Consider the following 27,787-nt stretch of genomic DNA (forward strand, 5'->3'; position numbering starts at 1 on the left):
AGAGCACTCCCAGACGACATGCCCTCAATCGAAGCTTTGGCGATTTAAAAAAATAATAAAAAAATCTGTGTTTAAAAGTAATAAGATATCCATCCAACACAGTAGTCAATCCATGGCAGTCAGCATGTCTTTCTTTTGTTTTAATTTCATCTTCAGACAGACAGTTTACTGTGTGGAAGTTTCTCCCACTAAGTTTCAGTATACCATGCATAACAAACCTCATTCACCTGTCACTTCCTCTTCAAGACACTGATAACACCTGCCATCACACATAAGTGCCCATAACACAATTCATTTAAATAACATTATTATACTGTATACCTACAATAAAGTTTCATACTTTATACTTTCATACTTCATATGACAATGTGCTAAAACTTTTTCCTGACAATATAGACAAACCTTAACAGGCAGCTTGTACAATATTGATGCTCATCATGCCGTATTCATAACACACAACTACAAAGGAATTCCAGTCTGAATCTCCTGTGATCAGCACATGACTCAAGCACAGATATCTGTAATGCAAGTACTATCTTCTCTTTCAGACTCAAAAGAACATTTCTTAAACCATCAAATGGAAAAAAAAAAAGAATACTAAGCATTTCTTAACTTTTCATCAACAATTATAGGTATAAACCAAGTTCCAACAGAGGAAAGTAACACCAAACATCTGTAAATTTCATCATTCAAATAAGAATCTCAGTTTAAAAGGCAATCTGCCGCTTTTACCTCTACATGTTGTTAGCTCCTTCCATGTTTAGTACATGAAAATAACTTGCATACTACAGCCTGAAAAAAAATTGTTAAAACAGAAATTACCATTTCAAACCCAAAGAACACCTGAAATTAATGGCGGCCTTTACCCCTCCCAAGGTCCAGTTTATGTTTAACAAAACTTACTTCTCATCAATCCAGGGTATAATGCAATGAATGTAACTGATGGTACAACCACATATATAACAAAGCCAAGAAAAAAAGAAATGCTTTATAGCATGCCTATCTTAGTAAATAAAGAGATGTTTACCTACAGGGGAAGACAGAAAGAAGAGTTTCATTCAAACAAAGAATACATCTAAACCTTTCTAAAAGCCAGTATCTATTCAGATACAAACCACACCCATCCATATGACTATAACAATAATAGTCAATCGTGGAATAATTTAAAGATGGTCCAAAGGTGACAAATCCTGACCAACCCTGCCCTAATATTCAGATACAGCATTAATGTTCATCAAACATCTGTATCCAGATATGTTTCACAATTTCTTTTTTAAGGTCTGCTGCACATAACAGTGAAAAACGAGAAAAAGGCATTCTTAGGAAATGAGAAAATGGAACAAGAAATGGGAAAGACAGAAATTCTTGCATTTAAATTAAAATCTGAACAAGAAGCTAACTGGTCAAATCTCCAATATCCTTCAGGAAGGACTAACCTGCTGAAAAAAAATATCACTTCAAGTGAGCAATACCTCAACATAAGTAACAATATTCCAGATAATTTTAAGATGTTTGTCATCTTCAATAAACATGCTTTCAGTTCAAAACGTGTCCACAACAAAAATTACTTCCCTTTCCATCTTCCAAAGTCCTTTATGTCATCAAAGGAACTATAATTGTGTGAGTCCTCTCCACATTGAAAAACATCAGCTTGATAACTGTGGGTCCTTCGGGCCAAACAACCCCATGAGGGTTCTGGGTTCTGAAACTATTGTTTTCAGTCTGGCAGCATAAAGCAGCAACACTGTTATGCACTCCATGAAGACTGCTCTCACCAGACCAAAATGATAAGCTTAATCAAGCCTCTCTCCTGGTCACATAAGTATGAGTTCCAACTGAATTTTGTCTGATTTACTCCTGCATACAGCAGTTGCAAAACTAACAGAACCTTCGCCATGCTAACCAGGATTGCAGAAGGTCCTGGGGTTGATACAGTTTTTGGCACAGGAGTTCATGTTAAGTACAGGCGGTGGAAATCGTTAGCACCAAAACCAGCATTGCACTTGGGGCACTTGCGCTGGCGTGTGTCGTAGCGGGTCCGCAGGCATTCCAGACAAAAGACATGGAAACATTTGACAAGTACAGCATCTTTTCTGTTAACCTTGCATGATGGACACGTTAACTGTTCCTGCAAAAAAAAAAAAAAAAAAAATTTTAATATTACAGATCAGTGAATTGAAACTTCTATTTTTCAAAGACTATTTAATGGGAAATACAATCTGTTCAATAGGCTACAAGAATTTGGCACAACTGTGTTTCCTGTATCTGATGGTGCCATAAAAAAAGCCAGCTTAGAGTGAACAACTTGGTGGTTCATAAAACTCATTACACTTACAGCTAAGGTGAACAACATGGTGGTTCATAAAACTTATTATATGTACAGCTAAGGTGAGCAAGATGGTGGTTCATAAAACACTACAGGTACAGTGTCTCCTTAACATCATATGGCCGCTACTCACCTTGTACTCTTTGATCTCCTCCAGTAGGACCTCATCAGCAGCACCTGCTGCCTCAATTTTTTTGCTGCGTTCAAGCTTTCTCTGCAACTTGGCCACCTCCTCCTGCAAAAGTAAGACAGCAGAAAATAAATATAACTTGACACTGACAATGCAATTCAAAGTGTACAATATTCGCTCATTTGAGAAAAACAATTATAGATCTAAATATGCAAAAACCAACCTTCTTTATACAAATTCCTCTTAACACACCCCTTTATTGCAAATTGCAAGGAAATAGAAGGATGCAACAGACTGTCCAAAACTTTATCCTTCATGAGCCATTTGTAAATAAACTTATAAATGTGAAGCTCAAGGTCTGTAGAGTTACACATCATTATGGATTGATCATTTTTATTTTAGTGTACAAATTATGGATTTTAGCAAGTGTAAAACATAGTCAGAGACAGGTCAAATAGGCGCAAGAATGGTTACACCACACAGCAAATGTGTGTGTTGATAAAAACATCTTGCTGACCTGAACACGCTTGTACTTGAACACCTCTTGGTCCAAGGCCCCTGTCTTCTCTGCTACGGCAATCTGCGCCTCTTTCAGCTGTGCCTGGTACTTGTCCAGGTGCAACTTCAAGTCAGCTGCTGTCTGTGAGCTCTCCACTGCTTTACGCTTGTGAAGCTCCAGGGCTTGCTGAGTGAGGCTGTGTCACAATGCCAAGATTGCTGAATGTAGTAATATTTTTCAACATACACTTAGCATGGAATCTGTGATTCACTTAAAGAAAACAAAGTTAACTGTGCAACATGTCTTGCCCACAATATTGCAGCATGTTAAGATGAGTTGGTCTAAGCTGTTATATGCTGTGACTTATGCTATGTCATGGTCCTGTTTCAGTCTCTCTTCTGTTTTGCTGATTATCAAAACACAATTTCTGATGTCTGTAACTGCAGTTTCAGAAACCATACATTTATATACCATCATATAGTCAAGATTCAAGTGTGTACTTGATTATATTCTACGACATTAATGGACTTTTCACTGGATTGTCCTTCTGTAGTTATCACAGATCAATATTGAACAAAAGCATCTCCTTTGTTTTCTTCAGTGTAATCAGCATCTGCTAAACTAGCCAGTAAACATTAAAAGGTTTCCCCTCGCCCACAACCCAACACAAAAATGAGACCTGTCACCTCTGCTCCTTCTCTATGATGGCCAGACTGTTCTGTAGGATTCTTTCTTTATCCTCCAAACTGCGCACCACCTGGTTTTGTGCCTTCACTTGTGACTGCAGGGTGAGACCTTGTTCGTCTAGAACCTCCTTCTCCTCTTTAAGCAGCTTTTGAATTTGATTGGACTTGATCCGCTGTCGGTAAAAGAGAAAAAGACAATGGGCTGGATCCATTATGGATAACAGCAGAACACAGGAGGACCCGCTGCAGGTCATGCAGTAAAATAAAAAGACAAGCTTGCACATGGAACCCATAAATCAAATTTCATGTACCTCTTTATCTTACCCTTCCACATTTCCCTATTTCTTATTCTCAATAGTCAATAATTTATGAGGAGTATTTTATGTCTATAAAAAAGCTCACAGTTAAATGAAAAAAAGAATAGTCAAATGTCAGGGAGTTTTTGAAGTTTGTCTGATGTGATGAATGTGTCAAAATTGATAAATTAGGAAAAAATAGTGCTTTTAGAATCTCATTAAAATTCTTGTTATGCCCAAAATTGTTACATCCACCTTTATAAAGTTGTGAAAGATGTCTAAACCAAAGACTTGAGGACAGTGAAACAAGTGTACCAGTGCAGCAGATGATAAATGTTTGACTGATAAGAGACTATTTACCTCGGACATAAGTTTGAAGTTGGCATCATCCTTTTCTCGTAGCTGCTGCAGCAGTCGCAAGTTCTGCTCCTGCATGTCTTCAAATGCCTGGCCCGTCACCTCAAGGTCATTCAGCAAGGCTTCCTCCCGCTGCCAGCCATAGTTGTCACACAACAAATCAGTCACAAAATTCAGAAAGTCAACATTAGTTGCAAAGGAGTCTGTCTCAACTCAAAAGGGAGCTGGTGAGAACTGAAAGTTTCTAAAGATAAAATAGTGATGATGCAAAATCCTTATCAACCATTTCCACTTAAATATAATGACATTGTGCAAGCTCTCAAACATGTGAAATTTATTGTGTTTCATTTAGTTAGCAGGCTTACAAAAACCTCCATTATTTAGACCTTCCCTATCACAAATCTCCTATAGATGTGACCCAACAAATTTTCACCATGTATTTCACCTACAAATGTCATCTATTTTATTGTTCCTTGTTTCCTCTTTGTGTCTCTATTACAACTTCCTTTTGCAGAAGTCAGGTGTTAAAATGCTGCCTGACTGCTGTTGGCAGACCATTTACCCTATATTACGACTTTCTGCAGAAATACACAAAAATTAAGTATTCTTTAAATTTTAAAAATCCAAATTTTGGCCTGATTTTGAAAATTGATAATTTTCAGACAACTCACTTTCTAGTGATATAGGTCTTATCTCAGTGTGAAATGTCAAAATCACTGGTTCATGCTACTCTTTATTTACCAGCACACATCAGTTGATTGCACTTTTGTAGAAAATTCTTGCACACATTTGTGCTCTATTGTGAGTTTTGCAGAAATCACATTTAAAAAATACATATAGTGCATTTTAAGAGAGCATCTTTGTCTACCACAGTACGCTTGATCAAAGACATGATCAACTAGTACTAGGAAACAGGATATCTCTAAGACAAGTAACTAGCAACATGGAAGAAGAAATACTTTAGTGACAGCTCACCTGCTTCTGTGCTGTCAGATTCTTTTGAAGCTCTGTTATTGACTCCTCCATTTTCTTGATTTTTTCAACGCCTCATCTTCAGCAAGTTTCCGCCTATCTCGTCGTTCAGCCTCCTGCATTTTCTTTAATTGTTGTTTAACTTCTTCCAGCTCAAGACGTGCCTTCTTTTCACATGTCATCAGCTGCAGACAAACAGAACAAACATCTAGAACAAAACAACATAGTTTATAATTTTCATCTTTGCACCAAAAGTGTTTAACCCGAAATCAAGCTGAACTGCTCTTCCACAAAACTACATAGCACAAAAGACAAAATTATAATGATGGCAAAAAGAATTTTTTGAGTTTTTGCTAAATGCAGTTAAGTTCTCACCTGAACCTTGTCTCGCTGTTCCTTTGGGGCACTTTTATACATGTCTAACAGTAGCTTCAGTTCCCTGGCCCCATCCTGAGATTTTCTGGAAAAGAAGAAAAATGAAATAATATTCCATGTACAGAATCCCCCTTTTCAGTCTAAGCCAGCAAATCGTGTCTCTTTTTCAATCCTGCTTCTCTCCTTCAGACCAAGAGGGGTGGAAAAAAAAGGGCACCCCCCCCAAATAAACAAACCCCCAAAGCCAAAACATCAGCAACATCATGTTTGATGAATAAAACTGTGAAGCTTTTCATGTACTTACAACAAGTTTGCTAGCCAGCATGAAAAACACAAAACCTTTGAAATATTCAGGGCCTGCTACTGAGTACAGATTTTTCCAACACCTTACAAAACACTGGATTGGGAGTGGGAGGGAAGCCTAAGCCAACGAATGCCTGAATACTCACTTGAGTTGTGCACGCAGCTCTTTGATCGCCTCTGATTCTCCGCCTGTGCTACGCGATTGTCCCCCTTTGCCTTCTCCATCATCTTCCTCCTCTTTTTTGATTGTTGGCACACCATCTGGGTCCTCTTTCTTCACTCCTTGTGGCGACAAGACTAGGCCAGAAGTAGATGGGTCGTGAGGCTCCTCCTTAATAGTGGTAAGGCTGTCCTTGGTGTCGGGACTGTTGCCATTGTCACCCGACACTCCTGTGCTACCCCCAGTCGAAGCACCGAGGGTGCCTGGCATGCCAGGTAGGACCGAGCCAGAGGCACCACACTCCTGACGTAGCTATTATCAGAAAGAAATTAACTTGAACATTCAAGGCACAAGTAGAAATAGCTAAAAAAAGATGAAGCTAAAAAAAACTCTATCCTATCTTTTTTGACAGGGTGCTAAATAACAGCAATTCGTGAACATGTCCCCATCCAAAACTACCTTCAGATGCTCATACACAGTCAGTCTTACTTTAGCCATTTCTGCTTGTGTCTCTCGTAGTCTTCGCTTGTATCTCTGCGACTCCACTCGTAATTGTTGGTTGTGGTTTTGAAGACTTTGAATAAGGTTCCTCATTTCACGGTTAATAGTAACTGGTGAAGACAAACAGTTAATGTCATCATAAATGCTTGACTCAGTAGGAAAGGGCTAACCCCAGACAATTTCATTTCCAAATATCATTTCAGAAAACAGAGATTGTGTCAATGTCAAGAAAACAAAATCCAACAAAATCTGCTTCTCTCCAGCAACAAATTAAAATCTCTCAATTATGGCACCGACTTACCATTCTGGTCATTGGCGGCCATGGCTTGTTCAAAATCAATGCGTAGCATTTCATATTCCTTGCGCATTTGGGCCAGATTGTCTTCAGCCTGAATCATCTCAGTACGCAAACGTTTCTGTCCTTCCAACTCATCAATCTGTTCACAAGATAAAAAAGATTGTTTCATTCCCCCAAATTTGTGATCGTTTCATTTCCCTAAATTTGTAACACCTAGGTCACCATGTGAGATGAGATGAAACTGGTGGTCCTTATTATTTTACAAAAAAAAAAAAACCTACCAAAAACAAACAAAAAACCCCAGCAACTGATAGGCCATATTTTCTAGATAACCAAATGAAGTATCATTTTGAACCTGTGGTGATACCAATTTTTAAACTGGAATTTAATGCTGAGTTACAGCAAAGCTGCTGGCCCTGTAAATATCTGCCATATGCAGAGAAAGGACTGACAAGATGTGAACCCAAACTACATGTTACACTGCAGTTTTAAAAAAATCTGAATTTAAAATGGAGTTAAGCACAGTTGTAAATTCAAGCACACTGAAAGGAAAATAAGAGTTCAAACCTCCATTTGTTCGATCTGTCGAAGGTGTGTGTTCTTGTTCAGCTGCAGTTGATTTCGGGCCTCCTCCAGTTGGTTGCGTATAAGCATGCTCTCATTGTACAGCACAGAGAATTGGGACTGTAGGCACTTGTACTCTGTTGTCTCCAGAATAACACTTTCAGGTAAATGTTGAAGCTGTGTACAGACGGTTGCCATTTTCTCAATGTGACATGAATGTGTACTCCAACAACCATATATGACAATATAATAGTAATATTTGAAGTTTAATTTACATTTTAATAAATTATTTCATTGCCTATTTTTGTTTGTACATAGTGTAATTTTTTTTTTTTTAAATTGTCTCATGACCCATGTTCATGACACAAGCTCTCCATTCCATACAGTTACCATCTTTCATTTGAATTAAGTATAAGGAAACAAAAAACTATATTTCTTAAAAATCACATCACTTCAATGTTTAAAAATACTCTTTAAAACGGTGAGTCACCAATGGTTGACTTTATTGTAGGTTGAGAGGTGTAAATCTTGGAACACATTGTACTTCATAACACCATTTCTATTCTTGCAAGACATGTGGCATCAAGACACGTTTGTGTAACAAAGTTTAGGAACATTTGTAGCAACTGTACCTTATGTATGGTTCCCAGTCACTTAATCCCCAGACACTTCATCCCCGACACTTCATCCCCGACACTTCATCCCCGAGACATTTAATCCCTAAGCACTTCATCCCCAGACACTTCATCCTAAACTAAATTCTTAACTATAAAAATTATGAAGTCAGCGAAAAATTTATTGAAATTTATTAATAATCATACTTAATTGAAATTCAAATAATTCAAATTCAAATCATGCTATTAACTTCAACGTCATTTGAACATCTACAACATTAGTTAAAATTCATATAAGCAAGTAAATGTAACTTCAACAATATGATATGAAAATTGTTCTTGAGTGTTCGCGAGGTAATTGCTGTTAATCAATATGAAAGGTAAGCTAATGATCGGAGTACAGAAGACGATCCATTGACTCATATCTCTCAACAATGTTGCTAATTCTCCTGGCTAACTCAGCGTATTTCTTCTTTGGACGTTTCTCTGTGCCGGCGCATGATTGTAGAACAGACGCCTTTGTAGCTGACAATCCTTACGTAGACCATCAAGGAATTCGAAGGAATCGACGATGTCTTCCTCACGTACATAGGCCAGTGCTGGGAGACATCTGACCATTCCACGTAACTCGTCGTCTTCGTCATAGTCACTTCTCATCCCAGTTCAGAGACTTGCGTAATACCGCTTGACTTAAGTGAAAGTAACAGCCCGTTACTTTAACATGACTGAAACTTCGCTCTAAAAGCGGTCATCGCAGCTTTCTCAAAGTCACTATAGTCTCTGGAGCTGCATTAGGCACTGTCTAACTGCACCCAACATCTATTATAGGTTTGCTCTTGATTTGTCCTGAAGAGGAAGTGTCGGGGATTAATGTCTCGGGGATGAAGTCGGGGATGAGTGTCGGGATGAAGTGTCTGGGATAGTGTCTGGGGATTAAATGTTCTCGGGGATGAAGTGTCGGGGTGAAGTGTCGGGGATGAAGTGTCTGGGGATTAAGTGACCGGACACCTTATGTATATGTTTTTTGAAAAGTTGTCCACAATAGCTGTAAATTCACAAAACCATAAGACTGTCCAAAAGTTCTCTCAAAGCATGAGCCTAAGCATGACAAGATGTCTATGTAATAAAGTGACCACCACATCCTGAGAGCACAATATTATAAGAACGCAGGGGGGAGGGGCAAGAGCATTTCAACAGCTGCAAATGTCACAATAATGCAGATTAAAGCCAAAAAGTTCTCTACATGTTCATCTCCTTAGAAATGGATGTATTACATACCACCTTGTTACAGATACAGCATAAAAAGGCCAGGAATGGGTCGTCTATGGGCAAAAATGCAACTTGTTTGTTACATAGACTTACGTCCATCTTCAGCTTCTCAATCTCCTTCAGTGCCTCCTGGTGTTCTGCTGTGAGTTTCTCAAGTTCCATGAGGCGGTTGGACGACAGCTCCTTGTGCTCCTCCAGATCGGACAGGATTTCATCTAGCTGCAATGCATGACAGTCCTCAAAACACACTTGTCAGTAACCCAGTAACATATCAATATTTCTTCAACAAGCTAATTCATGAACATGTTGACATATCTTCCATACTTTTTTCACCTTCAACAAGCCCTTAAATATACCAAATAAGATAAGACCACAGAGCTTTAGATGGGTTTGCTAAAAATACTAATGTCTTTTTTTCTTGAAATGTTAGCTTATTACTTTGTTAAACAAATCACTTTTTTCTCCTTCAGCTAAGGTAACTACTTACTCTGGCCCGTGACAGTCCTCCAACAGTCTTGCCCCCTTCTAAAGTGATTGTTGCACCAGTGTCTGTGTAATATTGCAGTTTGTTGTTGGTCTCTGTCAAAGTCCGCTCTAAACGGTCAATCTTTTGTTCAGCCTTTTCTGCTTCATATTCCATGTCCTCCACTTTGTTCTTCAGCTCTGCACTCTCCGTCTCTGCTACAGTCACCTTGTCCTGCAGCTCAGAGATCTACAGAAAGGAAAAGATCGACGGAGCAATGTGAGAGCAAGCTATAACCCTGTAAAAATCTTTTTTTTTCTTTTTTTAAGTTTATACTCTAATCTTCCATGATATAAAATGTCTACGTCATCTTATTTCATGCGCACTGCTTGTAACCACATGGGATATAAGTCAGGGCTTCCCATAGAAATGTGTGTAAAACACTTAAGACAGCGTCTAATCATGCAAAAAAAAAAAAAAAAAAAAAAAAGCCTCGGGGGGGGGGGGGGGGTGGGTGTGTCTAAAATGTAAATGATTTTGTGTAGGAGTCAGAGAGATCTCAATGCGAAAGACATTTTGTAATAAGCCAGACATGAAAGGTGATATCTTTACATTACTTGTTATCAAGCTTTAATGACTTTTTTATATGCATAAAACATTAGGGATAAAAGTAATGAAAATATTAATTCATGTATATTGGTTTTTTTTTTTGGTCATCCGGTTAGTAAGACCAACAAATATTTTTATTAGCAGAAGAGGAAGGAGGGGTTAAAACCCAAACGGTCTAAAAACCCCTACACTTTTAACTAAAGGCTTGGAAACCCCTTGCATATTATTGATGGGAAAGCCTGTATAAATGTGTTTCATCTATTAATGTCTGGACCCATTTCAATCAATTTGGATACAAAGATTTGGATATCCACATGCTTTGACACAATGAACCTGAAGACTCTGTTGTACAATGTGGATGATTGTTGTGCCAGTGTGTAATTAATATAAGGTGGCATGTCAATTTTGGTCATGATAGCGACAGCAAATTCAGCACAAATTTATATCTGAAACAAACTCTTCTTAATGGAGTGGAGTGCACAATACCACATTCTTTATCAATTCCCACCCTCCACTATTTTCATGACCTGGATACAAGCTTGCAGCATAAAACTAGAAGGTTGCTGCCCATACCATGAGAGTGTGTTCATGGTGGCGCCGATGCAGCTGAGTGACGAGGTTGTGCATCCGGCGATTTTCCTGCCGCAGGTCACTCATCTCCCCTTTCACAAGCTCTGCTAAATTCTCTTTGGTTTCCTCCCCATCACTTTCCTTCTCTTTCTTTTTTTCGCTGTCGTCCTCCTCTTTCTCCCTTTCTTCCTTTGTTTCTGCTTCTGTTTCTCCTTCCTGTTTTTTAGTTGTCTCTCCCTCTCCTTCACCATTGGTAGCAGATTCCCCATCAGCTGGTTTGACTGATGCATCCAGTAGTTCCTGAGCCTAAGAAAAAGTAAATTGTACTCACCACCATTTCTGGTTGTTTCTCTCTTTTTCACATGCCTATGACAAGGACATACCCAGCTAAAAACAAGTTTTTTCCAAGTTTCTCTCAATCTGCACGCCAACTCCATCATAGCTTACATATTATTGCTCACTTATACGGAAATAATCACTGCCAACTTTAATACATTATGCTAGTACTCTTAATTACAGATTAGGTGAATTTTCTAAGGCTACAAGTTTAGTAATAACCATACAAATTTTAGTATGTTCGAGCTATCATGTTATGTAAATCACTGAGAATAGTAAAAACAGCACATAAATATTCCTGGTTCTGAAATAAATTCTAAGCCCATAAAGCTATGCTTGAAACTGTATTTGAAACAGCAGAAATTGGGGGGGGGGGGGGAAAGAGAATGTTCATAAGAAGCCTTTTTTTTGGACACCAAACAATTTATTGCTCACTGTTTAAGTGTTTGCTACATCCCTTGTTTTCTTGTTATTCAGGCCTGAGCAGCTATTTTACAGCTGTCACTATGCCCTATGCAACACTTGTTCATCACACTACCCATGCCAAACATTTCATAGTTTTCAGCTTCTAGCTCAGACGCTCATCTTACCTCTCGTGTCGCCTTGTCAGTGACTGCTTGATGCATTTTCTCATTGCGCTGCAGAAGGCGATCAAATGCTTGTAGCAGCTTGCCAATAGCACGTTTAGAAAATTCCACCCGCTGTCCCAAACGCTGCTCAAGTTCCTGCTTGTCCCATGTTGACAGCATCGTTAAAAATGATGTTGTCTCGTTGCTTTCATCTTCATATAAGTAACACAAATTCTGTTTAGTATATATCATCCCACTGCCAAATCAGGTCTGACAAAAATTCATAAACACCTCATGGCAGTACTTCTGAACAAAAACTTCCTATGAATTATTCTCTTCTTCTTCTTTTTTTTCATTAAGGATGGTTGCACAGGCATTTGCAACAAGGGGAAAACTATCATGGACAACCAATATCAACTTACTCTTATTTTCATTTTCATCTGCTGTTTCGGCATCGAAACGCTGAAGCAAAACTCGAACGTCCTCATCCAGCTACAGAATACCAGATGCAGAAAATGTGAAAAATAAACTTCTTAGATTTAACAAGATAACAGCAAAACATTTATGATTACAATCACATTCATATTTTTGATGACCAATGCCAATCCCTTAAAAAATCTTATGCAGATATGTTAAAGGTGAGCACCATATGTGTACCCATAGCAAGCATGCATGTGTGTCTGGGTGACTGCAAGTGTGCACTACTATATATATATATGCATATACATTTGAAGTATTCATAACATTTAATGTATGTCTACTTAAAGATGCTTTCAGACCCATGAGAGAATCTGTAAATGTGAAAGAATCTGTGTGTGTGCATGCATGAGCTCTTATGTACATGAAAGTGCATGCAATAATTCCTACATACCTGATTCCAGTATCTGTTGACAATCATAAGAACAGCATCATCCGTACGCTGCCGGTTCTCTAGCTGTTCAATGCGTTTACGAAGTTCATTCTCAACCTTCTTCCGCTGTTCAATCCGTTCACTAAACTTCTTATTTTGGAACACCAAGACCTTCATATCAAGCTCCTCCTGCAAGGTCGTGTTTTTCGTTATAGTCTCACTGATTCTGTCTTAGCCAATAACAGCTTTACTGATTTTACACCACCTAATCACAGCAAAGATTGATACTCAGCAAAACTAGCTTTCTGCTTTTTTTTTGCTTTTTTTGGCAGACGTCATACAAAATTTCTTCAGTAGCAATGTTAAATGGCATAGTTACAGGTTATCAGAGGCCAACATTCTCACTGGGATCCAACAGATGTTACTCTGATTTGATCTTTATGATCTATCACGATGTTTCTTTCTACCATTGAAAGCATAAGATATGTTTTTTTAAGTTACTCTTTTTAGACACTTACCAAAGAATAGATAGAACCTAGTTTAAAATGTTCAAAATGTGTCATGGGCTTCTTTGCAGGAGGTTGACTAGAGGAAGCAGGAGATTCATCTGCTGGTCGCTTTGTTGCCATGGTGATGCAAGGACGTGTGCATGCAGTCAGGCACAAAAGCACACTATTCTTCTATCATAAAGATGTTCAGCTCCGCTAGGTTCTGTAAAACAAATACGTTTTAAGGAGGTTGAGGGGCTGATAAGAATAAATGGCAACTGGAGGCAGTTTTATACACAAGTGCCAGAAAACAGATGACACCATGGCAAACATGAACTAAGTGAAGGATGACGATGAGGAACTAAGCAGAGAGCAGAGCAGGAAGTGTGATTATGTTACTACTGCAGAAACTATTTTTACAAATCCTTTAAGACACGAAACATACGATATCACAGTTGTCAACAGTACAAACATATATGGCACTTCTTTGTTTCATCAAGCATGCTCTTTGATATTTTAATTATTTATATCCTTAGGTAAGTATTTTTCATAGGTAGCTATTTGCAGATTAGTTTGCAATTACAAAAGAAATGTTCGTCATTTGACTTGATATCAACTTAAAACGATATATTATCTCAAATATTATTATTCCTTGACACTATGGTCTATAATTTTGCAAATTATCTTTGTTTCTTGCATTGCATTTTTCAGTTAAGGTATGTCATAGGTTGAATCATGACCAGATACAAAACTACTGGGTCATAAAATAAAAAAGTAGAAAAAAAGAAAAGGATAATGGCCAAATTTTAGGAAGCAGTTTGCAGACCTCCCGCAATAATCCGCCATCTTTCATACTCTCTCGAAACTGTTTTCATCTTAACCTAGGACCATCCGGTAGCCACTAATACAAATTAAAAGTCAAATTATATAGTTCAATCATTTATTTGTGTAATTTGTTTATTTATTCATTCATATTTTACCTTAATATCTTTATTATTTATTACTTTTCATGTTTTAAAGTATTTCTTTGTGAGATTATAGTACTTCCGGGGGTATGTCAACAAGAAATTTTTGACCATGGCATGTGATGTCGATGAGCTAGACATAAATCCTTTTTTTCGAGCTTTACAGGTACTGTTTTAACTTGAATTAAACTTCGTTAGATAACAAATATTTTATGCTTTTGTTAAGTTTAAACTTCACGATAAAGAAGTAAGAGTCCTGTCATTTAAGTCTATTGTCATATTGAAAGTAGGATTTGCGATGCCTTGCATGGCGTAAACAATATTTAAATTTTAAAGGCCGTTTTAACCGTTCTAAACGTTAAATATATAGCCACAGGTTTTTCAAGATTTTCATTCCCTTGATTCACTTTTTTGTCTGTTTACTTTTAAAAGACATACTTCTTAAGCCTGTATGAAAAAGCGCAAGCAAAGTGCTACACTATCTGCATCCCCCAGGCATCAACAATACAGGATTCAGACATAAACCTTGATTTTGCAAGTAAGATATGTGTCACTACAGATTATATCTATATGTGTGTCTGAGGGGTGGAGAGAGACACTAAGCAATTAAGTGTGCTTGTTAAACTATAAAAAAAAGCCTAAACCTTTACACTCAAGAAAAAAGTAAGTCTCAATGCTCTCACCTGAAGCTTTTTGGGGTACATTAACTTGCCTTTGATGGCAAATGTAGGCTTATTATTATTATTACAAATGTTCAAGCAACAAGTATCATTAACTTTCAGTGTGATTCTTAAAAGAACGGTAATAGATCAAGTTTAATGTTTAAAATAATTTGTAATACAAAATTTAAAATCACTCTGTTATGTCAGTTGTGTGTTCTCTCAGTTCATAAGTCTGCTTATATTTGCAGAAACTCATATTCTACAGCCTTCACCATATTTTAAAGGGTGAGTTGATTGCTGTTATACATTTTCCCACTTTTTTTTTTTTTTCATCAAAGTGGAGCAGACTGTTTATCACTTCTTTAAGAGGTTAATTTTTTTTCAAAAGACAAAGCGAAACAAAAAAGAGCCATCCTCCAAAACAGTAAAGTTGTTAATAGTTGGAGTACTTGTGTTTATCGTTTGGATTAATGCATGATGACAGTATGAACATGTTGTGTTACTGTTAGCAGTCTCGGAAATAAACTTTTAAAAACTTTCTTGTTTAGTCACAGATTGAGATGCATCATATATTGAAGGCAAAATGAACCTATTGTCCTATAAACTCTTGATGCTAAGCTTGTTTTCTGGTTTGTAAATCTACCCGTTCTGAAATCTGTTGTCATATGCTTATGCATAACAAACAGGAGAAAAAGTGTGAAGTATTAAATTTCACTGTGTCTTATAGCCAGCTTCTGACAAGTCACTCTTCTCACAAAAGGTTGGTGATAGTGGATGACAGCGGACAATATCTCATCACTTCCAAAGGTATGTTGAGATCGAAAATCTGTCTGCATAAATAAGTACTCTGCTGCCTGAATTAATCACTTGATATCAAATCACAATAGTGTGATCAACTCTTGAACGTGGTCTTTGTTCTTTTTCTTTCGGCTGTGAGAAACTATTTGCTTATGATTCAAGTGGGTTTTTTTTTTTGCGTTTTGAAATACAGGTTTTAATACTCAACAGAGGTAAAGATTATCAGTGAGGAGCTGGCTTACAACAAAGTAAGTATCCTATAAAGATCGTATCTCTTTGAAGAAATTCAAGCGTTTACCTTTATATTTTGCCTTACAATGTACTATAATGAAAGCAACTAAACAAGAAATGTTGTAGAATAAATTTCCAAACAAATTAATCAGTTTTCTTTTAATAGAAAATTCTTGTTGTAAAATATAGTGACAATACCCCAGAAAAGAACTATGACCTATTTCTATACAAGCCTCAACACATAATTATATTTAAGCATGGCCAAAAGTTAATGCATTGAAGATCCAGAAAAAATACACTTTTTGATGTCAAAACAAAAGAAAGGAAGGCATAAAAGGTAAATGAATGTGGTCTGTATTTACTATCAAATTTTTTGCAAGTTCATGTTCTGCTATTGAACCCATGAAGGGCTGGGTAGAGATCAGTTGATATGGAGTTGTCAGGAACAGAATGCTGTTCTCTCCTGAGCAGCCCTTCCCAAGCCTCAAAACTAAAAATACTAGAAGTTTTTTCAATTGAATCTTAGAAAATTGTCTGGCTTTTCTGACATGATATCTTTCTTGCAAATTCTTTGTTGCTATTTCTAGGAGTATAAACAGCACAAGATTTTTATTCTAGAGCAGCCACTGGACCCAAAGTTTAAGGTAAGAAATAAAGTAAACAGATGGAATTTCTTGCATATTTTATTGTTGGTTTGGTGACCTGGTGACCACTCCCTTTGCATATAACCGAGATGCTTGTACCCATAGGTTACTCAGGATTTACGTGTTGAATTACTGATGTAAAGGAGAAAAATTCTATGGTAACAGAATCAAACAGCAATAAAATTCTATATATTATATTTTATATGTTAATATATGATCTTATGTTTTACGTGGTTTGTATATCCTAACAGAAGCAATGTAGCCAGGAAGGGAAAGATTATCATAAACTTCTCCCCTCACATGCCTCGCTGACAGAGTAAGTTAACATTGTCCCTTGATATGTGTGTATGATGGTCAGTTTTGAAAATCCACTTATAGCAGTATTGGATTAAAAGTACTACAGATTATGACAGTTAAAAGAGTACATGTGTCTGACTTCATGTTGTATGTATAGTGCAAGTCCATACTACAAGCTTTTATGCTTATTTTACAATGGTTAGCAGCTGTCGCCGATAGTGAGCATTGGCTGTCCTGAGTTAAGCTCTGGTCCAGCATGCTGTTGTTTCTCTGTTTACCGGGCTGGCTGCCTTGCCATGATATAGCCTTAGCTGCTTATGGTGTAAAATACCAATTTCTCCCTTTCTCCCTCATTTGACGTAGGCATATTTCCTTGCTTAGACCTGAGTGCGTTTTTGTATGTTTTGACACTGTCATTGAATTAAGCTATTTTCCAAGATAAAAATTTCTACCTTCTTTTCCAGATTTAAAGAATTCCTTCAATCTCTTCCACAATGCACAAAGGTATACTTAATCTGATAATTTATAATAAAACTAGCATAGAATATTTCGTTGATTCCATTTGACTGACAGTAGGTTTAAGAAACCCTTGTGTATAGTTTTTTAGCAGCTATTCTTCGAAGATACTTGTCCTGCCTATTTTTCTAAACTTCTTTTCCTTATATCCTACCCAATTGCTCTTTGACTGACCAGTGCATGCATTCTGCTCCTGTCACCCAAACAATAACAAAGCATCACCATTTTGTTGGCTTTGGTGTAGTAGAACTCCATTCCCTTTTATATCCGCTGCTTACCCACCATTGAGTCTTTTAATATAAACACATCTTTTCTGAAACATTTCTTTTAAACACAATCTGCTACTAACTTTCACTCTCACTCCCAATCCCTCCTTTTCTATCTCTTGATAACCTATCCTACTGATATCGCTTTGTTGTAGCTAAGGCTCATACATTTTATTCATTAAAAATGAAATCATTATGAATTAAGCTTAAGCTTGTCTTTAGCCACTATGTTTGCAGTTTGAATAAAATTTAGTTTACAACATTTACTTTTATTTACATGTAGCATTCAGACAGCTGAATTTTTTGTATCAGGTTTTGGAAAAGCTAGATCAAGGTATACAGCTGTTCAACAGTAACTATATGATATTAACTGACTACCTGAATGATGCTGTGACACGGTTAACAAATCTTTGTGAGGAAGGCATTAAGGTATGCAACTTTGAATTGATATTTTAAAAAAAGAGAACAACATATTTGAACCAAGGATAGTCCAATGTTATACTGATCGTACTATTCTCAAACTGTTGGTGAGAAATTATTTTTCTGCTATTAAGACCATTCCTACAGGAAAACATCTGTTATCTATTTTTAAAAATACAAATGTGTTGCCTGTTTGTATGCCTCACATCATCTGATTCACTTCAAAATATAATTGAATGCTGAGGTTATGGTTGTTTGTTAATGATGTTTCAAAAACATCTTCAGCAATTCAACATTTTTGAAGTTCTCTTTATTATCTATCTTACAGGACTGTCTGCATAAATTAGATCATAAACTTACATCTGACATAAAATTCAAGGATATATTGACAGCAGCAGTAGAAAGGTATGGAAAGTACTTTTAAAGCAGCTCATGTGCACATATTGCTTTTGAGGCAGTACTCTTCTTTTCTGTTTAAAACCAGATCAGCACATTTCTTATTTTAAATCTCTGTCAGCCTTTGCAGCATTCTTTTGTGAATCTTACCTGTCTAGTAATGGTTACAGCTAAAGAAAGTCATTTGTCCCTAACTGTTGTCTTACAAATCCCTATCCCTAAACATGCATGTTCCACTTGTTTCCCAGCTGTCAGATTTAATTATGTATATGTGTTTTCTTCAGAGCCAGTTTTTAGGCACTATTTAGGATTCTAAATGTAACACATTTAGGATTAGAGTACAGCACAGCTGTCTGGTGCATGGTGTCAGTCAAAACCTGTAAGAATAATTTCTGACACAGCTATGTGATGGGAGGTGTCCATCAAAAGGTTTTTCGAGTTCTTTGCCAGCACCATTTAGAAGAAGATAAGCATCTGTCAGCCAAGATCTGCCAGCAGGTGTGTGATGTTACACCTCAGGATCTGAAAGTGTCTCCTGATTTTATCTGCCCATTACCAAATGCTGTGAGTATTTTTGAAGTGGGACTAGCAGTGAATATGTATGAATCAGCATACACTAAACTGCTTCACAAGAACACACATTTGAATTTTTAAAACTTAAGACATAAACCCTTATGGAATGATTGATCAAAACAGTAAAACATTGCAAAACACCCATGTGCGTGTACATGTGTGTCCTTAATTTGCATTAGTCTCTTAGTTTGGTGGTTCTCCATGTTTTGTATCTTAGCCTATTTATCATTGTGTAATCTTTATATCGGATGAATCCGGTCTGAAGGTGAGAGCCATGCTGGAACTTGAGAACCTCACCACTCCTCTCGAGAAACTGACTTGTCTCAAGTCAGTGATAGTGAGTTTTGTTTCTCTCCTCTTACATAAGCAGAAATATTATTTCAAACACAGATCAAGACTTAGAGAAAACAAGCCATTTTATTAACCCTTAAGATAATCTGTTGAAATGCAGACCAACAAAAGAAAAAGAAAAGAAATCAGTTGAAAAGTCATTTGCAAATAATTGTGAAAAAATTTAACTTAATAAAGGAAAGTTAGTGGGGATCTTTAACTATGCCCAAGGGCAGGGCTTGGTGATTTTAGCAGTAACAGTGAACATAATGATAAACAGCATATAATAAAAAACCTTCTGTCATCACAAACTCTCACTAAATTACAATAACAATAGGTTTCAGGAAATCCAAAGAAAATCAGGCCATTATTCTTTATAAACAAATACAAAATCTTTTGATAATTTTCCAGTAGTAGCTTCCAGTCATCCAAATTTATATTGTTTCTGGAAAGACCACAGTTTATCAAATTCTGGACACATGCAAGACTTTACAGGTAGTGCATGAGAGTATTGTTTGCAATATATTCTTCCAGGACAATATCACTGCTGGCATCACTAACCATGTTGCCCAGAAAAAAACACTTCATCTGGCTATTTCAACAGGTAAGAGTCATACCTCTGAGCTGATACTTTGTTGCACATTTCAGTCTGCATCCTGTATTCAGCTTTATCTTACTAACATGCAAGAACTCCTTTGCATACATTTTGAATTTAAAACTTTATTTGCTGGAGAGTCTTGAACTAATAATTTAACCTAACTTCACAGGTGGGATTTATTTGGAGATTATATGTGCATGCTTGTGATTGTACTCCCTTGAAAACTAACAGAGTGCTGTAACTCTAATATATAATATATATTGTCACTTCTGCCAATGTACACAGCATCTCATGCTAACACTGATGATGGGGGTTTTCAGAGGGAACTGTTGTCTGATGAATGTATGATTTCATACTTAAACGAGAGAGCGAAAAATGCTTCAGTGGTGGGTAGGGGTGCACGAGGTAAGTTTTCAGGAAGATGAATGTTTCTTTTGCAGAAGAACCTTGCTTGACATCTGATGATCTGATTCCCCTGCTGGTGAGTGAATCAAAGCTGTTTAGTTCACAGCCATTATCAAATGTCACAAGACAAAATAATTCTTACTCAGGTGGTGTTTAAGTTTTGCCTGTAGGACAACCGCCAAATGAGAATCAGTAAGCCTGCAGATGCCAGTCCTGTTGGAAGAGCTGTATGTGGAATGAAGGGAGGGTGTTAGAGTGTTAGAAACATCCCAATGCACTTAACACAAATTACACATTGTAATACAATTATATGCATGCCACTCGCAGTTGAGAGAAATAACAATAATAAAATACTCTGAATGATAAGAACACATACACAGATGCACACAACATACCATGCAGACATTATGTCTATAGAATGAGGAATTGTATGATGAAACATATGAAGGCAGTAGTTACTCCCAGCTTGCTCAGTCCAATTGAAAAACTGTAAGCAAGGCTGGAAATCCTCCTACCCATACCATAGTTTTGGTCATATGACGGACCAAATAGGCATGAGTCATTTTTGTTTTGCCTGCTCATAGAGTAGTTTGCAAAATGTTTCTTGGAAAACCATAATATCCAAAGAGCAGATCTGCCAAAATAATATTTACAAAATATGTTCAAATTGTTATCATCCAGAATGAGTCACTAATCTACGAATGATTCATACATTTTTTTTTATCGGTGCTCTGTGAATTGTTGAACACTGCTAGATGCTTCTGCAGAAAAGAATATCACAGAAGATAGATTGCTAGTGTGTTTTAGCATTTTTTTTTTCACAAGAGCACCCAATCAACAATAGTCACAAGTGGTAAATGGAGTGCTGTAGCATCTGTTCATATATGTCACATAGATTTGTCCTTTTGGCAATGGACAATGAAAAAATAGTTTTAGTTATGTGGTTATGTGCTATGTTTTAATGCAGTTTGTTGGCAAGTTTTCACATTTCTGAGCTGTCGAATATGTCATTGCAAATTTGTTTTATTTTATCTGAGTTTCCTTCAGCATTGTCTTCAGCACCTACCATGGTCTGATGAGAAGTATGCACAGTAAAGATTGCTGTAGGTCATGTGAGGGAGCAGTTTTTATGAGCTACAGATTTTACAATTTTCTAAAGATGGATGAAGATGTATTTTCCTGTCTCAACCAAGACAACATATCTGGAAATGGTGGGGAGGTTTTTAAACGTGCAGGGCATGTAGCATCTTTATGTTTTTATTTTGAGTGGATATAGGGGTGGGTTTCATAACTGATTATTACTTTTTTAAGTATCAGAGGAGGTTCTGACTGCTTTATTTTTGAAACTTTGTGAGTGTTTTTGCTTTTCAGGTGAGTGTAATTGCACAAGCAAGCATGGAATCACCATCCTCTTGTCAACACCTTCACAGTAACATCAGTTACATGGAGAACTTCACGCTGGCTTCCACTACCAAGGACCGTGATGAACTCAGGTATGTTACCGATACTCTATGTGTGTGTGCGCGTGCGTGTAGATATTCATGAGATATTCATGCTCTTTCGTTCAACAAATATAGAAATGAGATTTTGTCTCAGGCAACCCACTGTCACACACACTTTCTTATTTATATATAATATATATTGGGTACATTAACAACAAATAATTACTGGCTGCTACTCCTTATTTCATCTTCTCAAAACAACAACCAATATGGGAAACGAACAACAGGACCATTCTTTACCTCTTACTAACTCCTGACACTTTAGCAAAGCATCACAAAAGAATTCAATAAACACTAAATATATACAAGTGTCACAGCTGAATTATGCTTTGTCAGTGCTTGAATGCTAAATATGCTAAAATTGTCTCAACATTAAACTTCAAGATTACACCATAAAACCATTAAACATTGAGCATTCACAAGCATAAAGGTTCATGTTCAGTGCATCAGTGCATGAATATCCATGAAACTATTTTACGAGTGCAGTTAGAGTCTTTGTTTCTTAGAGCAGTTTTGACCTCACCTCACCTGGAAACTCACAGGCGCATTCATTTGTTGATGTGTCAGTCATCTGATGATGTGCTCTTGTGGTCTAACATACATCACTGTCAGCAGTCGTATGTTTTTCCCTACTCTTGCCTCAGTAAAGAGCTTCAGCAGGTTGCTGAGTTCTGTGAAGACTGTTGGATAGACAGGACACAGTCCTATGCCATTCGTGTCTGAAAATGTTCAAAGCAGAAGTGAGCATATGGAGACTAATTGACTTTGAAAAGTTTCAGAAATAATCAGTATAAACATAATTTTTCCGTAAAATGCCCTCACCTTTGTCTTGGCAAAACCAGGGATTTTGTCTTGGCATAACCAGGGATTGGGAGATAATTTGTTGCCTGCATGCATTTGGAGAGCTGACGCTCTAAATATGCCCCTGTTAGCTGTCACAAGAGTGAACTTTTCAGCCCAGAGCACACATAGTGCACAAGCTCCTTGGAAAACACTAGTCAAACCAACATGGGTTGTTCTCACAGTGAGGAGCAAATGAGCAAACAGTATAGGATCAGACTAGTGTAATATAGTAATGCCATAACAGTGTGCTTCACTTTTATTGATTGTATATAACACTTCATCCTCACCTGCTTATTTTACAGTTATTGCCTGGTAACATTCAGAGCAGCAGTGCAGTTCATTGCTTCGTCTGACTTTTCTGAGAATTCTCGCAAGAAGCAGGTAAGAAGCAGGTGATTTAGTAGACTGGTGCTGTATTTTTGTAACAGGTGGGCAGTGTGCACACATATAAGTGTGTTATTTTAATGTATGTATTTCACATTCTATTTTTGTTTATTACTGCAATAAAAGTATTTTAGCAATGATACATTTCTTTGAGAAGTGTTGCTGTTTATTTATGCAAAAATAAATGGTTGCAGAATGGAGTAAAAAAACTGACAATGGCCAAGCAAAGCATGTCAGTGTCAGATGGAGATGCTAGCAGTAAGAATGGCATTTCTAGCCCAGGCCACGTCTTATCTAGCAAAAGAGACTCTCCTGTTACCATCTCTCATTCAACTACACCACCACCTACAATACCAAGCGGTAGACAAGATCGTCAGAGATCTCGTGTATCTAAAGTTTTGCAGGAATCATCAGCAATTTCATCACCAGAACAAGAGGGATCAGAGATGAAGAGTATATTTGGAGGTGAACTTTTTTCTTTTAAATTTAAAATAATTAGCTTACTTTTACATTTTACAGTTGTTTTCCTCTGTTGAGAAAACACCATTATTACTTTGTTAAAATGTGTGTATATATATATAGAATAAGGGAAATGACGATCACGAAGGGTTAATGCAGTTAATGTTGATTTCTCACAGGAAAACACAGTGTACCAATCCTTGTTAATGAGGGCAGACCACAGACACAGACACCAGTGCAGTTAGGGTGAGTGGATTTTGTTATACTTTCTTGGAAACTGTGTAATGTTGTTGCTTCATTCAGTCATAAATTCTGTTGTTTTTTTTTTCTCCCCAGGGACTTCTTATCAGCCCTTCAGGATGATCTGTGTGACCAGACATTTGGCAAACAAGCATAAATGAAACAGTTGCTGCTTTTCATAGATTATTGTAGCCCTATTTTCTCAAACTACCCCCTGAAATTTAGGGTTTAAGAGGGTGAGGAACAAAAATGACAAAAGGTTGAATTGTACAGTGTTATTTAATACTTTTGTTGTAACTCTTTCCTTTTTTTGAGGTGTGACAAGAAAAGGGTAGAATAGATCACCGGTGTTTTCTCACCAATTCCTTTTTTTTAAAAAAAACCAACAAAATTATATGTTCGCTTGCATTTGTATGAGAGAGCAATACGTTTTTATTAGATAACCATTTGACAGGAATTTTTGTATGTCAGAAGAACACAAATTAAAAAGTAAAAGAAGGATTACTTTTGCTATTTCCTTTAAGTTTCTTTATTCTAAAATTCTCAAGTTTCACTATCTGCATAGAATAAATGTGTGTGGGAGAGAGAATGGGTGAAGGGAAGGAGGGATAAAAAGCCTGTAATTGTGATTAGCTAAATGTATAAATGACAGAAATGTATGATGGTCCTCACAGTACACTAAGCTCAGAATTCCTACATGTTAATCTATATTGTATCACTTGTTTTGTTGGAGAGAAAAGTTGTGTGGCTCTTCTTACATGTTTTTGTGCAAATGTGTGCGTGCTTAAGTGCATTTCAGTAGTTGATAATTTAAAGCCATTGCAGTAGGTGCCAGTAACTGGTAGAAGTTGGTAAATGATACTGTTTTGTTGTAAATGGCTTACTTATTGAAACATTGTAATTTTGATTTAGTTTGAAAGTGGGCTTATTTTACCAAGAATGAGAAGAAGCAAAATGAAAAACTTTTTTTCATTTTATACTACATAATTTGTTAAGAAATGATGTATTTAATGTTGAAGACAATCAAGAGATATTTGATGAAATACTTCCTGTCGACACCAGTTGCCGCCCACTCGTGGTGCTCATCGTGGAGTTCTTTTTCCAGTCCCACCTTATATTTTGGGTGTTCTTATTTATTTATTGCAGTTGGAAGTTTAAACTAGTAAATCTTTAAAATAAGAGCACTTATCGAAACACAAGATGTAATTTTGACTGTCATACAGCAAAAGCCTTGACACATAGATACATGCACCACCTTCACCTACTGGTGGAACTGTCATGAAAGATGTCTTTGTGGCTGCTGGATGTAAAATTTTATAGTGTGTGTCCAAGGTGTGTTTAAATCTGGAAATCTCTTGTATGAATGTGTGATCTAATAGTTCATGTTAAGAAATTTTTTTTAGAAATGGAATGTATAGTAATTTATTATAAATAACAAACTTATTGAGCATGTGGTGAAAGGAACAAAAAGTTTTGGCACAATAGTACAGCTAAATATTCAGCTGGTTCAAACTTTTTTCTGATGAGACTGTGAGCCAAGGTTGATGACTTTTTTGAGAAATTGTATAAGTTTACACAATATTTTTTGTGCTAGTGTTTATTTGCACAAAGAAACAAACCTTTTTTAAAATTTTATTTTATTCTTCATTAGAAGCTGCTTGTGATGTTTCAAATCACAAAATAATCTACATATATGTTGAACTTGATTTAGAGAAATGTAAGATGTCCTATTAAATGACAGAAAGTAAAGGATTTAGATGCCCACTACGCCAGTGGTTGAGAATGCAGTATGAGCCACATACTTGCTGAATGTATCAGTATGGACAGATTGCCTGTTAGTGACTAAATCCAAAGAGATCAAGGGCAATTTATATCTGCATCAAAAAAATATTCAAGATCACTGGAGTATGGTTTGGACAGAAATTTGTAGATGTTTTCTGTTATTGAAGACTGGTTGTTTAACCATAAATTCCTTTTCAGGTGAAGGTAAAAAGTCTTGGAGTCAAATGTTTCTCATCTGCGCCCTGTAGTGGAACTTTTGCTGGACCATGCATTACATGAATTCTTTACAAAATTTAATATTTTCCATGTATGCAATGTATGCTTCATAGGAGTGTCATCAGGATTATGAAATAAAATTTGCAGACAGTAAGCTTCCAAGAGGTATATTTTCTGGCAAAATTCTGACAGTTTTAGCAGTCGGTTTTTGGGCAGAGGGAGGGGCCTTAGGTCTACAGAGCTTCAACAGAGAGCATATCGTTTGGTTTCTTCACTCTGCTTAATATTTTAGTCAGAAGCAGGTGACATCACCCATGTATCACACATCTATGCCAGTAGTGTGTGCAAGGTTCACTTTAAGACATGATTTTTATTGAAGTTTAGCAAGATATTTTGTATTAGCCTCGGAGCTCAAAGATTTTTGGCAGTTGTTACTGTGTAAGCTGTCAAGGTAAAATGGCTGCCTATATATAAACGTAAATTTGATAACTGTTAATCAAAAACTTAACCTGTCTACTAATAAATTATGGCCATGAAACTGTGGTGTTTTTCTGATTTACCCTATTTTTGCTCACCAGCAAGTACAGTGTGTGATATAATATTTGCATATATTCAGGTTGCAGTCTCTCGAAAAAGAACATTTTAGCTCAAGAAAGCAAACTAGCCATAAAAATAAAATCTGGATTTATAATTACAGCAACATAGTATGAAAGAGAAAAAAAATCCAGATTCTGTATGCACTACAATTTTCTTCTGGTATTTCACACAGCTCAAGAGGCTGACTATCAATTTAAGTACCTTCTTTGTTTTTTAATGATCAGATTTAATTCAATACAAGATGCTAATTGCCAAAGTGCCTACCTCTTGACAACTTCAAATATCTTAACATGCACAAAGAAAAAGAGGCATTATGTCACAGTGTTGCATGTGTAATTTTAAATGCATGTGTGGAAATTACCCTCACAGTTAACGATTAACTGGAAACTTTCTAATGTGTGTTGGAGGAATTGTGAGCAGGTAACTAAGCAGATTTACTGCTTTCTCGTTTGTGCAACTTGAGGAGGTGCAGTCTTTTCCACAGATGGTAGCTGTGTGGTGAACATACATTTCAAGATTACAGTGGCAATGCCCAGACTAAACAAAATTAGGGACAGCAGTAACGGCTTCCACACCAAATTCTGGCTCTAAAAGTCTATTGTGCCGTGCTACGAGATGCGGACCTTGCTCATAGAATCAGACTGATGGATCCAAGTAATCAAAATAAAGTGTTTCAGAAGACTCCTACAGGGAGCAAAAGATGAAAGACTTTGTACGCAACTTATAGTAGGTCCCCAGAAGTCTGCTTGCTACCATCAAGCAACAGAAGCTGAAGAGGTTCAGTCATATCCAACATGACACCTTGCCGAGAACGGTTCTTCATGGTTACGTTGAAGGCGGTTGACCCCATGGAAAATATAAGAAAAGCTGGGTGTCTAAGCTGTTCACTGGGGGGCCTTCTCGCGCAGTTCCTGCTGGCGTGAATTCACTTCTGCTGCCCTCCATCATGACTCACATATGACTGGCACCTCCGATATCAGTTACGTAATGAAATGAACTCAGTAGATTTAATAAATCCTAGGACACAAACGTGTTCTGGGTGGCAAGGAAAAAAAAAGACTAAAGTTTTGTTGCTATTTAGCTGGAGAGGGTATTGATTACTTATCAGTATGCCGGTGTTGGCAATGAACGGACTGCCCTTCAGCTTTTCAATAGCATTAATCTATGTCAGGTAATAATAAACGTGCGATTTATGTGTTTAATATCAAAACGCTCACGAAGGAGCATGCTCTCGTGGACAGAATACAAAGGAAAAAGAAACAACTACATGTATGTAGACAAGTAATAAAAGACAAACACAGAAGACGCAAGGAATAAGAATGGAATGTACCGCATATTGCAAGTAAAAGTGAGGTTGAATCGCTAAATCGCAACACTGCAGTCACTGTCACAATCTCCTAGCAGGTTCTACCTACAAATCCAATAATT

At 36.9% G+C, this 27,787-nt stretch overlaps 2 protein-coding genes across 2 annotated transcripts; one reads left to right on the plus strand and one right to left on the minus strand.

The window, feature by feature from the left end:
• Positions 1-119: 119 nt before the first annotated feature.
• On the minus strand, positions 120-14,097 carry LOC112561148 (E3 ubiquitin-protein ligase Bre1-like). Its single transcript, XM_025233441.1, is given in 20 exon segments — positions 120-2,128; positions 2,460-2,561; positions 2,974-3,151; positions 3,642-3,814; positions 4,298-4,426; positions 5,270-5,328; positions 5,331-5,451; positions 5,642-5,726; positions 6,091-6,416; positions 6,594-6,715; positions 6,907-7,042; positions 7,471-7,644; positions 9,444-9,569; positions 9,838-10,062; positions 10,996-11,298; positions 11,919-12,109; positions 12,320-12,389; positions 12,769-12,936; positions 13,266-13,458; positions 14,062-14,097. Coding segments are annotated over 19 exon segments (2,976 nt in total). The 5' UTR covers positions 13,377-13,458; positions 14,062-14,097; the 3' UTR covers positions 120-1,951.
• A 169-nt stretch (positions 14,098-14,266) lies between these two features.
• Positions 14,267-26,304, plus strand: LOC112561183 (ankyrin repeat domain-containing protein 27-like). The gene is given in 20 exon segments (XM_025233496.1): positions 14,267-14,366; positions 14,633-14,738; positions 15,111-15,147; positions 15,590-15,669; positions 15,854-15,872; positions 15,875-15,908; positions 16,479-16,535; positions 16,787-16,851; positions 17,297-17,336; positions 17,927-18,043; positions 18,363-18,439; positions 18,832-18,994; positions 19,269-19,340; positions 19,868-19,937; positions 20,372-20,412; positions 21,708-21,829; positions 22,984-23,062; positions 23,260-23,530; positions 23,704-23,770; positions 23,861-26,304. Coding segments are annotated over 20 exon segments (1,632 nt in total). The 5' UTR covers positions 14,267-14,312; the 3' UTR covers positions 23,922-26,304.
• Positions 26,305-27,787: the final 1,483 nt, after the last annotated feature.

Source organism: Pomacea canaliculata, linkage group LG4 (genome assembly GCF_003073045.1).
Source record: "Pomacea canaliculata isolate SZHN2017 linkage group LG4, ASM307304v1, whole genome shotgun sequence".
NCBI lineage: Eukaryota > Metazoa > Mollusca > Gastropoda > Architaenioglossa > Ampullariidae > Pomacea > Pomacea canaliculata.